The sequence below is a fragment of the Mastigoproctus giganteus genome, chromosome 5 (assembly GCF_048544385.1).
Source record: "Mastigoproctus giganteus isolate SK-2022 chromosome 5, ASM4854438v1, whole genome shotgun sequence".
Classification (NCBI taxonomy): Eukaryota; Metazoa; Arthropoda; class Arachnida; order Uropygi; family Thelyphonidae; genus Mastigoproctus; species Mastigoproctus giganteus.
In genome coordinates this window covers 9,500,807-9,514,506 of record NC_143579.1, presented here as the reverse complement: position 1 = coordinate 9,514,506, position 13,700 = coordinate 9,500,807, and the positions used below count along the sequence as shown (strand labels likewise).

Sequence of the window (13,700 nt, the reverse complement as noted above, 5' to 3'; positions counted from 1 at the left end):
ATGTCCGCCAATCCATGCTGCGTCGGTGTCATGCATGCATCGTGTCTCATGGTGGAACCTTCGAGCATCTGTTGTAACATCATGAAATGCATCCATCTTGTACTCCATTGTTAATATTATGTCAAATGTTTGCCACTAATTACTGTCTTGTGTCATTTCTGCTTCTTGTGCCTCTGCTACTACTTTCCCCATGACATTTCTGGTTATGGGTTCCTATGCGATTCACATTCCTTTAGATGTTACCTAGCTCTTCTAAACGTTTGTACCAATATTTTTGAGACACCCTGTATACAGTAACGCCTAACGTCCCATTTGAGGACAGTAAGATATAAACGATGGGGGAAAAAATAGAAAAAATGTAATAAATTAAATTTTGTTCATACTAACAGCATATTGTGTCTATAAATTTTATTGTAAAACAGACAATTAAAAAACACTTTGTATTAAAAAAATTTTATAACTTCCATGAATCATTAGAAAAATAAATTGGCCTCTTGCAATGGTTACAAAATTGGTACTGGAGACATCTGGCACTGACGGCAGTATATGAATCGTTTCCTGATACTTAGATATAGAGAAATATTTCATGGGATTGTGACAGTTTCAAAATAACATTTTGAATTTGCATTCCCATATGAGTATGCCAGACGCTAATGGGTTAAGGCATGTTTGTTGCATTCATCTATGCCCATTTCAAATCTTCCCATATCATTTATGTATACCTTACCAAATTTCCTCTTCAAGACGCCTGGTCAGCGTGAAGAGGAAAAGACCAAACCCTCCAGCAATGAGAGCACAACAATACAAATGGCCCTCAGTCCCCAGCAGCTTTCACTCTCCCTCTTACGGCAGCGAGAGGATCAGAGTGGAAGCAGAGGGTGCTAAGGATCTCTGGGTACGACCAGGCTGCCATGCACGGAAATTGAACTTGGCCTGTTATAACGTACGATCACTCATCGGTGAAGACAGGATATTAGAGCTGGAAAAGGAATTAGAAAATGTGAATTGGAATATCATCAGTTTGGCTGAAACAAGAAGAAGAAATGACTCACTTATAAGTTTATCAAGTGGAAATCTGCTGTACACCAATGGAAACAGTGAAAGGAGTGAAGGTGGAGTTGGGTTTCTGGTCCATAAAGATTTTAAAAACAACATTTTGGAATTCAAAAGTACATCACCAAGGGTGTCAAGACTAATATTCAAGATTTCTAAGAGGTACAAGCTAAAGATTATAATCATTTATGCACCAACATCAAGCCATGATGATGAAGAGGTTGAAGAAATGTACACTGAAATTGAGAGTCTTCTAGATGAGCAGAAAACCCACTACACTATTATTATGGGGGACTTCAATGCTAAGGTTGGAAAAAGGCAAAACAGCGCAGAAAGAGGAACTCTAGGAAATTTTGGAATTGGTGAAAGAAATAAAAGAGGTGAAAGACTTGTGGAATTTGCAGAATCTCAAGGACTGTCAGTAATGAACACTTTTTTTCAAGAAAAGGGTGAACAGAAAGTGGACATGGAAGAGTCCAAATGGATTAACAACTAATGAAATCGACTTCATCCTCACTAACAGAAGATATATTGTGAATGATGTTACCGTCCTGAATAAGGTAAGTGTTGGAAGTGATTACAGAATGGTAAGATGTACACTTGATATAGATGTAGGAAAGGAAAGGAAAAAACTGACTCGAGGAAATAATACAAAGGTCTTTGAGATAACAGAGGAGGAGAAAAAGCAGTATGTACTGGAACTTAAGAACAAGTTTGAGCTTCTGCAGACTGCTCAGGACCAAGATATCAACGAGGAATATTACAACTTTCTGAAAGTGATAAAGCCCAAGAAACCTATAGGGAAACAGAAATCCAAAGAAGAAAAAATTAGTCAAGAAACACTTGTCATGATGAACCAAAGACGACAAATGAAGAGCAAGAAAAACACTGACAGGGAGAAAATTGAGTATACTGAGTTATGCAAAGCCATTAGAAAGAGACTCAGAGAGGACATAAGAAGATTTAACACAAGAAAAGTAGAACAAGCATTAAGGGAAAACAAAGGATTTAAATCAGCAGCCATGAGCAGTAATACAGAAAGACAAATGATACTGAAACTGAAGAATAGCGATGGTGTACTTATAAACAGCAGAGAAGGCATAATTCAAATAGCAGAAGACTACTATAGAGAATTATACAAGGAGCGAGGGAATGATACCAGCAGTGGGGAACATGGATTACAAAGTAGCAACACATACGACATACCCGATATTCTTCCTGATGAGGTAGAACATGCATTGAAGAAAATGAAGAATCGGAAAGCCCCGGGGGAAGATGAAGTTACTGTAGAGTTGTTAAAATTGGGAGGTAGAGACATAACACAAAAACTGGCAAGGCTCTTCACAAAGTGCATTAGAAAAGGTGTGATGCCTAAGCATTGGAATAATGCAATCATAGTTTTGCTGCATAAGAAAGGAGATAAATCAGAAATTGGAAATTATAGACCAATTAGCTTGTTATCCCATATCTACAAGTTGTTCACAAGGGTCATTACTAACAGATTAGAAAGAATACTTGATGAGAATCAACCGAAAGAGCAAGCTGGCTTTAGGACAGGATTCTCAACTATGGATCACCTTCACGTAATATCACAGCTAATGGAGAAAGCAAATGAATATAAAACACCATTATGCCTGGCATTTGTGGTTTATGAAAAGGCATTTGACTCCATACAGCATAAGGCAATGTTTCGGGCACTGGAAAGACAAGGCATAGATACTCCATATATTATGATTTTGAAGAAAATATATGAGAGTGCTACCTCCTTTATTAGACTAGACAAAGACAGTAGCAAATTTAAAATCGAGAAAGGAGTTCGACAAGGAGACACAATATCTCCGAAGCTGTTTACTGCTGCCCTTGAGGAAGCTTTCAGAAGATTAGACTGGTCGCAGAAAAGAGTCAATGTGAATGGAGAGTACCTAAACCATTTACGATTTGCAGATGACATTGTGGTCATAAGCCACGATCCCAAAGAATTAGAGGAAAATCTTAATCAGTTATGCACAGTTAGTAAGGATTTTGGACTAAAGATGAATATGGCTAAAACAAAAGTAATGATGAACAAGTATGCCACGGAAAGGGAAATAATGATTGAAGGAGCAGTAATTGAAAAGGTGGAGTCATATACTTATCTTGGGACAAGTTATTAGCTGTAATAATGATAAATGGCTGGAAGTCAAGAGAAGAATAAATTTTGGATGGATAGCATTCAGGAAATATAGTCACATACTGAAGAGCAATATCCCAGTTTGTCTGAAACGTAAAATAATGAATCAATGTATACTCCCCACCATGACTTATGGAAGTGAAACTTGGGCACTCACCAAAAGAATGGAAGAGAAGCTAAGAACTACACAGCGAAGAATGGAACGAATTATATTGGGAATCAGACTGTTAGATAAGAAGAGAAACACATGGATTAGGCAGCAAACTCAAGTAAAGGACATTCTTATCAAAATAAAGAACTAAAATGGTCTTGGGCAGGACACATAGCTCGAAGACATGATGACAGATGGACTAAGAAAATAACAGAATGGTACCCAAGAGGAGCTAGAAGAAAACCTGGAAGACAAAGGCGGAGATGGATAGATGAAATTCATGAGTTTTTGAGTAGTAAATGGATGGCCAGTGCTCAAAACAGAAGGAACTGGAAAGTTGCTGGAGAGGCCTTCATCCTGCAGTGGATTGAAAATGGCTGATGATGATGATACCAAATTTACACTTATTTTTGTGTGTTATATGTCTTCTTTTTTATGTTCTTATAAACTAGTGTCAGATCTTTGAACAACCTCCCCATCTTATTAATCAATTTATAGATTACCGATTACCTGAAGTCTATTTGTTACAGATTTTTTGTATTTTTTTTTCTGATACTTTTTATGTTCAGAATCATTACTGCTCTTTTGTAATCAGTATTCTCTGTGTTATTGTTTATGTTGTTCAGATATTTGGTCTTAATTAAATGCCTTGATGCATTTAATAATATGCATCAAGGCATTTAATCATATGTATCATTATTTAATAATAATTCTTTAATAGTGCTTATTTCATTCATGCATTTATTTTTTCCTAAAAAGTCTGGTCTTCAAATGATCTATAAACTGAATAATTAGAGTCGGGAGTTTGCCAAAAATCCAACACCAAGTAAGGTATACGTAAGTAAGATAGGAAGATTTGAAACTTTCATAAAATGTAGATCAAGTCCATTCAAGCATATAGTTATAGGAATTTTGCAGTGATGGGGAGAAGGGTAATGTAATGTGATGCTCTTTTATTATAATTATTTATTGTGGTGCATATAAAGTCTTAGAAATAGTTTATTTCTTGATAGATATCACCTGTGAAGAAAAATCTCATTTAAAGACATAATTAAAGTGCTCTTTACCATTTCTAATATTTATTAACCCTTTCACGTATGTAGCTTCTCACTGAATTTTCATAGTTGCCAGGCTCTATGGAGTGGCTTATTTTATAGAATTTTGAAGTTTTGTAAAAATGAAAACTTTTGTATATAAAATCCTATTGTCAGAAATCACATCAGAATTTTAAAAAATATATAAAAAATAAATAAAACCCATCTTTGTTGATGCAACAGAATGGTGGGCAACCTCCCGCCCATGAATGTGTGTTATTTGGCTCACGGTCATTTTCAAAACATATATATGATAAACAGCCTGCTGTTTATTATATATATTTTTGAATTAATGGAATTATTCACATAAATTTAGAAAATACTCCGTGCATTGCTACGACAAATGCCAATCCAGATATCGACTCACTGATAAAAATAAACAGTATAAAATCTCTCATTAAATATTATAAAAATAAAATATTTGCAATTTTTGTTACTGGAATTGTATTTGTGTTTTGTTACTGTAATTGTATTTTTGTAATTTTATCTTGAATTTGTATTTCATTTTTCTTATTAATAAAATTAGTTATATGTACATGTATGTATAAATATTACAATAAATAACACAAAACTGTTTGACAATTTTTTAATTATACACCATTTTAATCCTAAAAATCGTGGAAAGCTATAAAAAATTTTGGCCTGTGTGTCCCTTACAGACATTTTATTTGGCCCACCGTTTACAAAGGTTGCCCACCCTTGCTCTACACCTATTTATGTATGATTTGGTTTTAAATTCTGGATCAAAACTGAATTCCTTCAATTTTGGCTTTTATAAACCCAAATTGGACAACTGGGGTCAACATGTGCAAATCTTCCCTTCTGATTTTCAAAGCTACTTTCATGCTGCCATCTGTTATAAACTGTCTCAGTTAGTTGGAAATTGAAATGACAGAACATGCTAGAAAAATTAAGGTAGGTTATATATTAAAGGAAAATATTATTTGAAGCAACCCTCAGAGTGTACATCTACTTACTTACTTACTCTCCCAGAGCCCCATACACATGGAAAACATTGATGTATCAATTTCAAGTTTAAAATATGTGTGCTGAATGGTGTACAAGGGTAGGCAGCTGAGATATAGCACTGGAAAATGCAAGGCATTTCTTTAGGGTAGCAGTAATCCTAGAATAATATACCACTTGGGTGGCAGCAAACTCAGGTTAGTTGATAATTAAAAGGTTGTGTAATTACAGAGTTTGATGTTCAGTTCTCTGAACAACCTAGGCAAGCCCCTAGGACAGCTCATGGGGTTCTCAGTGATCTAAGCAACCTTTCTATAGCAAGATGTGAACAGTGAGAGATGAATTATCAGTATTTAAGCCAAAGCTTGGAAATCCCATTTTTTAGGAAGAATGTGGACTTAAGTGATTGAAGAGAAGAGCAGCAAGATTGGTTATGGGCACAAGGGATAATCTTATCAAGAGAAACCTGAATTTTATAAGTTAATTTTGGAAACTAAGCATCTGTGTTGACTTGATTAGGGGTGTTTATAGATTTGGATGGTATAAGTATATTAAGCATCAAGGGTATCTTTACACATGGTTCTGTAACATACACAAAGAAGCATTTAAATCAAGAGAGGATAATTATAGAATAAATCTCTAAAATTTATTTTGTTTTTTTCATGCTCCCTCCACATAAAATTTCAGCCGTCTTTAAACTGAAGTACTCTGTTTAAAATTAAAAGTGCGTGTCTTGTGCAGAATTCTAGTAGCCTAATTCTTCTTAGAAAATGTCTATGAAGACTAATAAACAGTAATATATTATTCTAACGATTATGGAAGTATATTTGTAAATAAATATAAAGTTGAATATGCTCTTACTTTCTTACTATGATTTCCAGTTTTTCCTTATCAAAAACAGATTTACATTTCTTTTTGTTTTTTTTATATATATGTATTTAAGGGGTAACTGGCATGGTAACGTTGCAGTCAAGATGCTAAACATGGATCATATGGACGATAAAAAAACATTGGAAACTTTCAAACAAGAGGTATTTTTTTTTTTTTTTTTATTATTCAGATTTTTAATTTTACTTTTAATAGTTTACCAAACAGGCTAATTTGAGTTATATCTTATTCCTCTAAAGAGAGAGTCCTGATTTCTTTTAGGAAAAATGTATTATTCCTTTTAGAAGTATATTATTCTTTTTGGAATCTTTTTTTCTAGCCTTTGAAAAATAATAAAGAGTAACTACAAAGTATATTTATGATGTCAAAGGATTTTCAAATTATATAATTATAACAATGAAAAGAAATACATTATTTAGAGTAGTAGTAATGGCAAATGATGCAAGAAAGCAAGTTTATATAGCATCAGCCAAAAAAAAAAAAAAAAAAAAAAACAGTTCACTCATCCATACCTTCCAAGAATTTGTTCAATCCATTCACTTCCACAACAACAGATGGAAGCCTATTTCAACAATCAACCACCTGCTGGCTGAAGGCAAACTTCTGCACATCTGTCCTGCAGCTATCAATCCTCAGCTTGAATTTATATGCCCTCGTGTGTAGTCTCAACAAGTGGAAGAATGCCATTAACGTGGGGTGGATGGGATCTATCCAGTTATATTAAAGGAGGCGGCAAAGCAACTAAGCAAACCCTTAGCCATAATTATGAGAGCATCCTTGGACTCAGGGGAGGTTCCCACAGACTGGAGATGTGCAAATATATCCCCAATTCACAAAGGGGGATCGAAGGGTGACACGAGTAATTACAGACCAGTTAGTTTAACTTCTGTTCCGGGTAAAATAATGGAGTCGCTGGTTAAAGATGCATTGCAGGATCATCTAGACAAGACTGCAGCAATAATTCAGACACAGCATGGGTTTGTTAAGGGAAAGTCTTGTCTGACAAATTTGATAGGATATTATGATGTGGTTACAAAGGAACTGGGTGCAAAAAATAATTTTGATATCATATATTTGGATTTCAGGAAAGCTTTTGACACTGTTGTGCATGGAAGACTATTGTACAAATTGGAGCAGAATGGTATTAAGGGTAAATTGCTACAATGGACAAAAGGATGGTTAAGTGCGAGAAGACAGAGGGTGGTAATCAATGGGTGCTGCTCTTCTTGGACTAATGTTATTAGTGGAGTCCCACAGGGTTCGGTGTTAGGTCCACTGTTGTTTTGTATATTTATCAATGATATTGATGAAGGTATATCAGGCTTAATGTCAAAGTTTGCAGATGATACAAAGGTTGGCAGGGTTGTTAATGACAGTAATGGCAGTGTGCTACCGCAACAGGATCTAGATAATTTGGGCAGATGGGCTAAGAAGTGGCAACTGAAGTTTAACCTTGACAAATGCAAAGTATTGCATATGGGTAGAAGTAACCCCAGAGAAACGTACCAACTGTGTGGTGCTGCACTTAAGGTGGTAGAAAATGAAAAAGACCTGCGAGTAATTGTGTAGTCAGATATGAAGTTCTCTGAGCAATGCAGACAGGCGGCCAGGGCAGGTCATGGGGTTTTGTCAATGATATATAGGAATTTTGCTAGCAGGGAAAAGGAGGTGATTATCCCTCTGTATAAGACAATGGTCAGCCGCACCTTGAGTACTGCGTACAGGTCTGGAGGCCTCATTTTAGGAAGGATGTAGATTTACTTGAGCGTGTACAGAGAAGGGCAACAAGATTGGTGAGGGGAATGAAGGGATCCTCTTACCAAGAGAGGCTTAAGTTCTGCAAATTGCAGTGGCTGTAGACTAGGCACCTGCGCGGTGATCTGATTGAGGTATATAAGGCCTTGAATGGGTTGAGCACGCTGAATTCTGATGGGATCCTTCCACTTGTTCAGATTACGAACCTAAGGGGGCATAAATTCAAATTAAGAAAAGACAGATGTAGAATAGATGTGCAGAAATTTGCCTTTAGCCAGCGGGTGGTTAATTGCTGGAACAAACTTCCATTTGTCGTTGTGGAAGTTGATAGGTTGAATAAATTTAAGGAGGAACTGGACAGGCATTTGGAGGGAATGGTGTGATTTTTTTTTTTTTTTTTGGCTGATGCTGCATAAGCTCATACATTTGCTTTCTTGCATCACATGCCACTACTACTACTACTACTGCTACATTCAGCTTATTCAATCCATTCAAGGCTTTAAACACATCAATCAGATCCCCCCCACAGGTGCAGTCCCGAGACACTGCAATTTGCAGAACTGAAGCATTTCTAGGTAAGAGCACCTCTTTTATTCCATTCACCAATTTGTTGCCCTTCTCCACCTGTTCCAGCAGATCTTCATCATTCTTAAAGTGAGGCAGGCTCCAGACCTGTACACAGTATTCAAGATGAGGCCTAACCATGGCCATGTGCAAAGGGATAATCACCTCCTTATCCCTGCTAGCAAAGTTTCTGTATATTCAGAAACTTTACTAGCAGGGATATTTGTCTGACTGCACAATTACCACCAGATCTTTTTCATTCTCCACTACCCTGAGTGCAGTACCACACATTTAATAAGTTACTCTGGGATTACTGCTGCTCATCTGCAGTATCTTGCATTTATCAATGTTTCTTCATTTGTCTAATTTTTCTAAATGTTGCAGTAGCTCACCCTGATGATTTTTGTTAACCACCCCACCAACCTTTGTCAATATCATTGATAAATATTTAAAATAACAATGAACCAGCGTAGAACCCTTGCTGAACCACGAAGAGCGGCGTCCATTAATAATCACTCTGTCTTTTTTCACTTAACCATCCCTTTATCCCTAACAGTAACTTGCTCTTAATGCCACATTGCTCTGGTTTGTACAGCAGCCATTTATGTGCAACAGTATCAAAAGCCTTTCCTCAATCCAAGTATATTAACAGTTGTTTGGGGATTTCAAGAACTGGGAGTCATCATGGAACAAGTAAATAGATGAGCTGGGCTAGGGTAACTAAGAGTAAGAACAGGTGCATGTATACTTGGATGTACACTAATGCTAGAAGTATAGTAAATAAATTTGATGAATTTGTTGGTCAAGACGTCAAAGGCAGATTTTGTTAGGATATCAGAGACATGGTGTCGTGGTATCTATCCTTTCTGTACAATGTGTACAGAAAGGATAGACTGGGTGGGAAGGGAGGAAGAGTTATGCTGTTAGTTAAGAAACACAAAATATAAGAAAGTGAATCCAGTTGATGTTGGTGGACAGTGCAATGTTGAGTCGATTTGGTGTGACGTAAGCACTGGGAAAGGGAAAATGAGAGTAGGAGTGTTGTGTTATAGGCCTAATGACTCTGATGATTTCTCTGCACAACAAACAATTTTGCAGAGAAATAGAGTGGTCCAGTAAATCAGAATGTCTTATAATGGGATATTTTAACTTTCCAGATATTGACTGGAACATGTGGGTTGGTCACTAGCACACTAGCAAGACTTTTGTGAAGTTATTTGATGACTGATTTCTATAGCAACATGTTCGAGAGGCAATCAGAGGGAGTAATATTCTTGATCATTATCAGCAGTGATTATTTGTGCATTAAGAACCACTTATTAAGACAGTGATCACAGTATACTGATGTGGATTTACTTAAAGGTATAACTACCATCAATGGTAAACGGAAGAGTTTTTGCTTTCGTAAAGATGAATACACTGGTCTCAGACAGTTTTTAAATTCTATACAGTGGGATCAACTAATGATGTTAAAAACAGCAAATTCTAAGTGGGAAGCCTTCAAGGAATTAACCTTGGAAGCTACTAGACTTTTCATACCGATTAAGAAATACTGTTCAAGGTTTAGGCCTAAAGGATGTCAGATAAACTAATGAGGCTCGTGGCAGAGAAGAAAAATGCATGTGATGCATATAAATTTTCAAGTGACACAGAAGCCTATTGTAGATATAAGCTAGTCTGCAATCAAGTCACAAAGGAGGTTAGGCAAGCGAAGGCTGATTACTAGAAATCCTTGGAAAATTATCCAAATATTTGAATTTTTGAATTTGGATAATATTTGAATTTGGATAATTTTCCAAGAAATCCTTGGAAAATTATCCAAATTATTAACCTAGAAATCCAAAGACTTCTTTACTCTAGAAGGAACAGGATGGTTTGACTGTTGATAACCCTGCTCACATAGCTGGCAAACTGAATGAGTACTTTGCATCTACATTTACATGAGTAGTTATTCAGGGAGGGGAATGGCAGAGATGTATTAAACTATGACAGTGAGCTAAATGATTTTGTAATAACAGAGAGCAAAATGGAGGAGAAATTGAAGTTAAACATAAAAAAGGCACCTGGGGGGGTGGAATCTATCCAGTTATATTTAAGGAGGCAGTGAGGGAAGTAAGCAAACCTTAGCCATAATTATGAGAGTTCTTAGATTCAGGGGAGGTCCCCGTGGACTGGAGATGTGCAAATGTTTCCCCAATTCACTAAGGGGGTTCAAATAGTGACACAAATAATTATAGACCTGTTAGTTTAACTTCTGTTCTGGGGAAAATAATGGGGTCACTGGTTGAAGAAGCTTTGCAGAACAGAACATCTAGAGAAGACTGCAGCAGTAGTTCAGACAGAGCGTGGGTTTGTCATGGGAAGGTCTTGTCTGATCAATTTGATTGGATACCGTTCTGGTACCAAAGGAACTGGATGCAAAAATTAATATTTTGATATCATAAACTTTGATTTCAAGAAAGCTTTTGATACTATTGCACATGGAAGACTAGTAAAAATTGGAGTAGTATGGCATTAAGGGTAAGTTGCTACAATGGATAAAAGGATGGTTGAGTGGAAGAAGACAGAAAGTGGTAATCAATGGACACAGCTCTTTGTGGACTAATGTTATTAGTGGAATCACCCAGGGTTGAGTATTGGTCCCACTGTTGTTTTGTATATTTATCAATAATATTTATGATATCAGGGCACCTCTGTAGCCAGGTGGGCAGGAGCAGCAGTGTGTAGCACATGCTTCCTGATTAGACTGGGGTTCGAGCCCGTAACCACCAAATACCGAGAATGCAGAAGATCGGGGAATGACCATAGCATATCCCCAGCCCAGATAAAAGGTGAGGGTGGGCGTCAGGAAGGGCATCCGGCCATAAAAATTTCATGCCAAAACAGTAAAAATGCTGACTTCACATATATAATGGGAAAAAAGGAGAGGACAAAAAAAAAAAAAAAAAAAAAATTTATGATATTATCAGGCTTAATGTTGAAGTTTGATGATGATGCAAAGGTTGGCAGAGTTGTTAATGACAGTAAAGACAGGATTTGCTACAGGATCTAAAAAAAGTTGGGCAGATGGGCTGAGAAATGGCAACTGTTTAACATTGACAAATGCAAAATACTGCATATGGGTAACAGTAATGCAAGAGAAATGTACCAACTGTTTGGTAGTACACTCAGGGAAGTAGAGAATGAAAAAGACCTGGGTATAATTGTGAAGTCAGATATGAAGTTCTCTGAGCAGTGCAAATGGGCTGCCAGAGCAGGTTGTAGAGTCTTGTCAATGATATACAGGAATTTTCTAGCAGAGATAAGGAGATGATTATCCTCTTGTATAAGGTAATGGTCAGCCAACGCCTTAAGTAATCTATACAGGTCTGGAGGCCTGATTTTAGGAAGGATGTAAAGCTGCTGGAACAAGTACAGAGAAGGGCATGAGGGTGAGGGGAATAATGGATTGATCTTACAAAGAAAGGCCTAAGTTCTGCAGATTTCACCTTCTGTAGATTTGGCACCTGCTAGATGATGTGATTGAGGTAGCTTAAATAAATTTAAGGCTGAACTAGACAAACATTTGGAATGACTGGATGTGTAAAATGATTTTTTTTTTTTTTTTTTTTTTGGCTGATGCTGTTATAAGCTTGCTTTCTTGCATCATATGCCTCATCATATGTCAAATATAATTTTACCTTATGCATATAATGTCAAAGTTATTTTTGGAATCCAGCTCCTTGGACACTGCATCCTAGTAACCTATCAGATTGATTAGACAAGACCACCCCTTGGCAAATCCATGCTGTGATTGCAGCATGCCTTAACCAGTGATTCTCCCTTGGAGAATCACTGGTTTTCTATTTTCCCTTGGAACAGATGTTAAACTAACAGGGCTGTAATTACTGATATAAGCTAGTCTGTAATCAGGTCACAAAGGAGGTTAGGCAGGCGAAGGCAGATTACAAGAAATCTTTGGCAAAGGATTCTAAGAAAAACAGCAAGGGTTTCTTTACTTATATAAACTCTAAAAGGAAGGGGATGAATCTGATTGGTCCACTTGATATCGATGGTTCGACTGTTGATGACCCTACTCGGTTAGCAAACAAACTGAATGAGTAGTTTGCATCTACATTCACACATGAGGAGTTATTAAGGTTTGAAAATGGCAGAAGGTTATCAAATTGTAGCAGAGTGCTTAATGATTTTGTAATAACTGAGAGCAAAGTGAAGGAGAAATTGTTGAAGTTAAACATAAGAAAGGCACCTGGGATGGATGGGATCTATCCAGTTATATTAGAGGCGGCAAAGCAACTAAGCAAACTCTTATCCATAATTATGAGAGCATTCTTGGACTCGGGAGGTTCTCCACGGACTGGAGATGTGCAAATGTATCCCCAATTCACAAAGGGGGGTCAAAGGGTGACACGAGTAATTACAGACCAGTTAGTTTAACTTCTGTTCCGAGTAAAATAATGGAGTCACTGGTTAAAGATGCATTGCAGGATCATCTAGACAAGACTGCAGCAATAATTCAGACACAGCATGGGTTTGTTAAGGGAAAGTCTTGTCTCACAAATTTGATAGGATATTGTGATGTGGTTACAAAGGAACTGGATGCAAAAATTAATTTTGATATCATATATTTGGATTTCAGGAAAGCTTTTGACACTGTTATGCATGGGAAGGCTATTGTACAAATTGGAGCAGAATGGTATTAAGGTTAAGTTGCTACAATGGATAAAAGAATGGTTGAGTGGGAGAAGACAGAGGGTGGTAATCAATGGGTACTGCTCTTCTTGGACTAATGTTATTAATGGAGTCCCACAGGGTTCGGTGTTGGGTCCACTGTCGTTTTATATATTTGTCAATGATATTGATGAAGGTACATCAAGCTTAGTGTCGAAGTTTGCAGATGATACAAAGGTTGGCAGGATTGTTAATGACAGTAATGGCAGTGTGCTACTGCAACAGGATCTAGATAATTTGGGCAGATGGGCTAAGAAGTGGCAACTGAAGTTTAACCTTTGACAGTAATGGCAGTGTGCTACTGCAACAGGATCTAGATAATTTGGGC

The 13,700-nt window shown here is 36.9% G+C and overlaps 1 protein-coding gene across 5 annotated transcripts in view; it reads left to right on the top strand.

The window, feature by feature from the left end:
- Positions 1 to 13,700, top strand: part of ksr (kinase suppressor of ras) — a 341,876-nt gene that overhangs the window by 228,991 nt on the left and 99,185 nt on the right. For 4 of the 5 annotated variants that reach the window (XM_090373903.1, XM_090373904.1, XM_090373900.1 and 1 more), the window contains exon 13: positions 6,372 to 6,465. In XM_090373903.1, coding sequence (XP_090230029.1) covers positions 6,372 to 6,465 — 94 coding nt within the window. The remainder of the gene's footprint in view (positions 1 to 6,371; positions 6,466 to 13,700) is intronic. The other variant, XM_090373901.1, reaches the window with a different exon arrangement.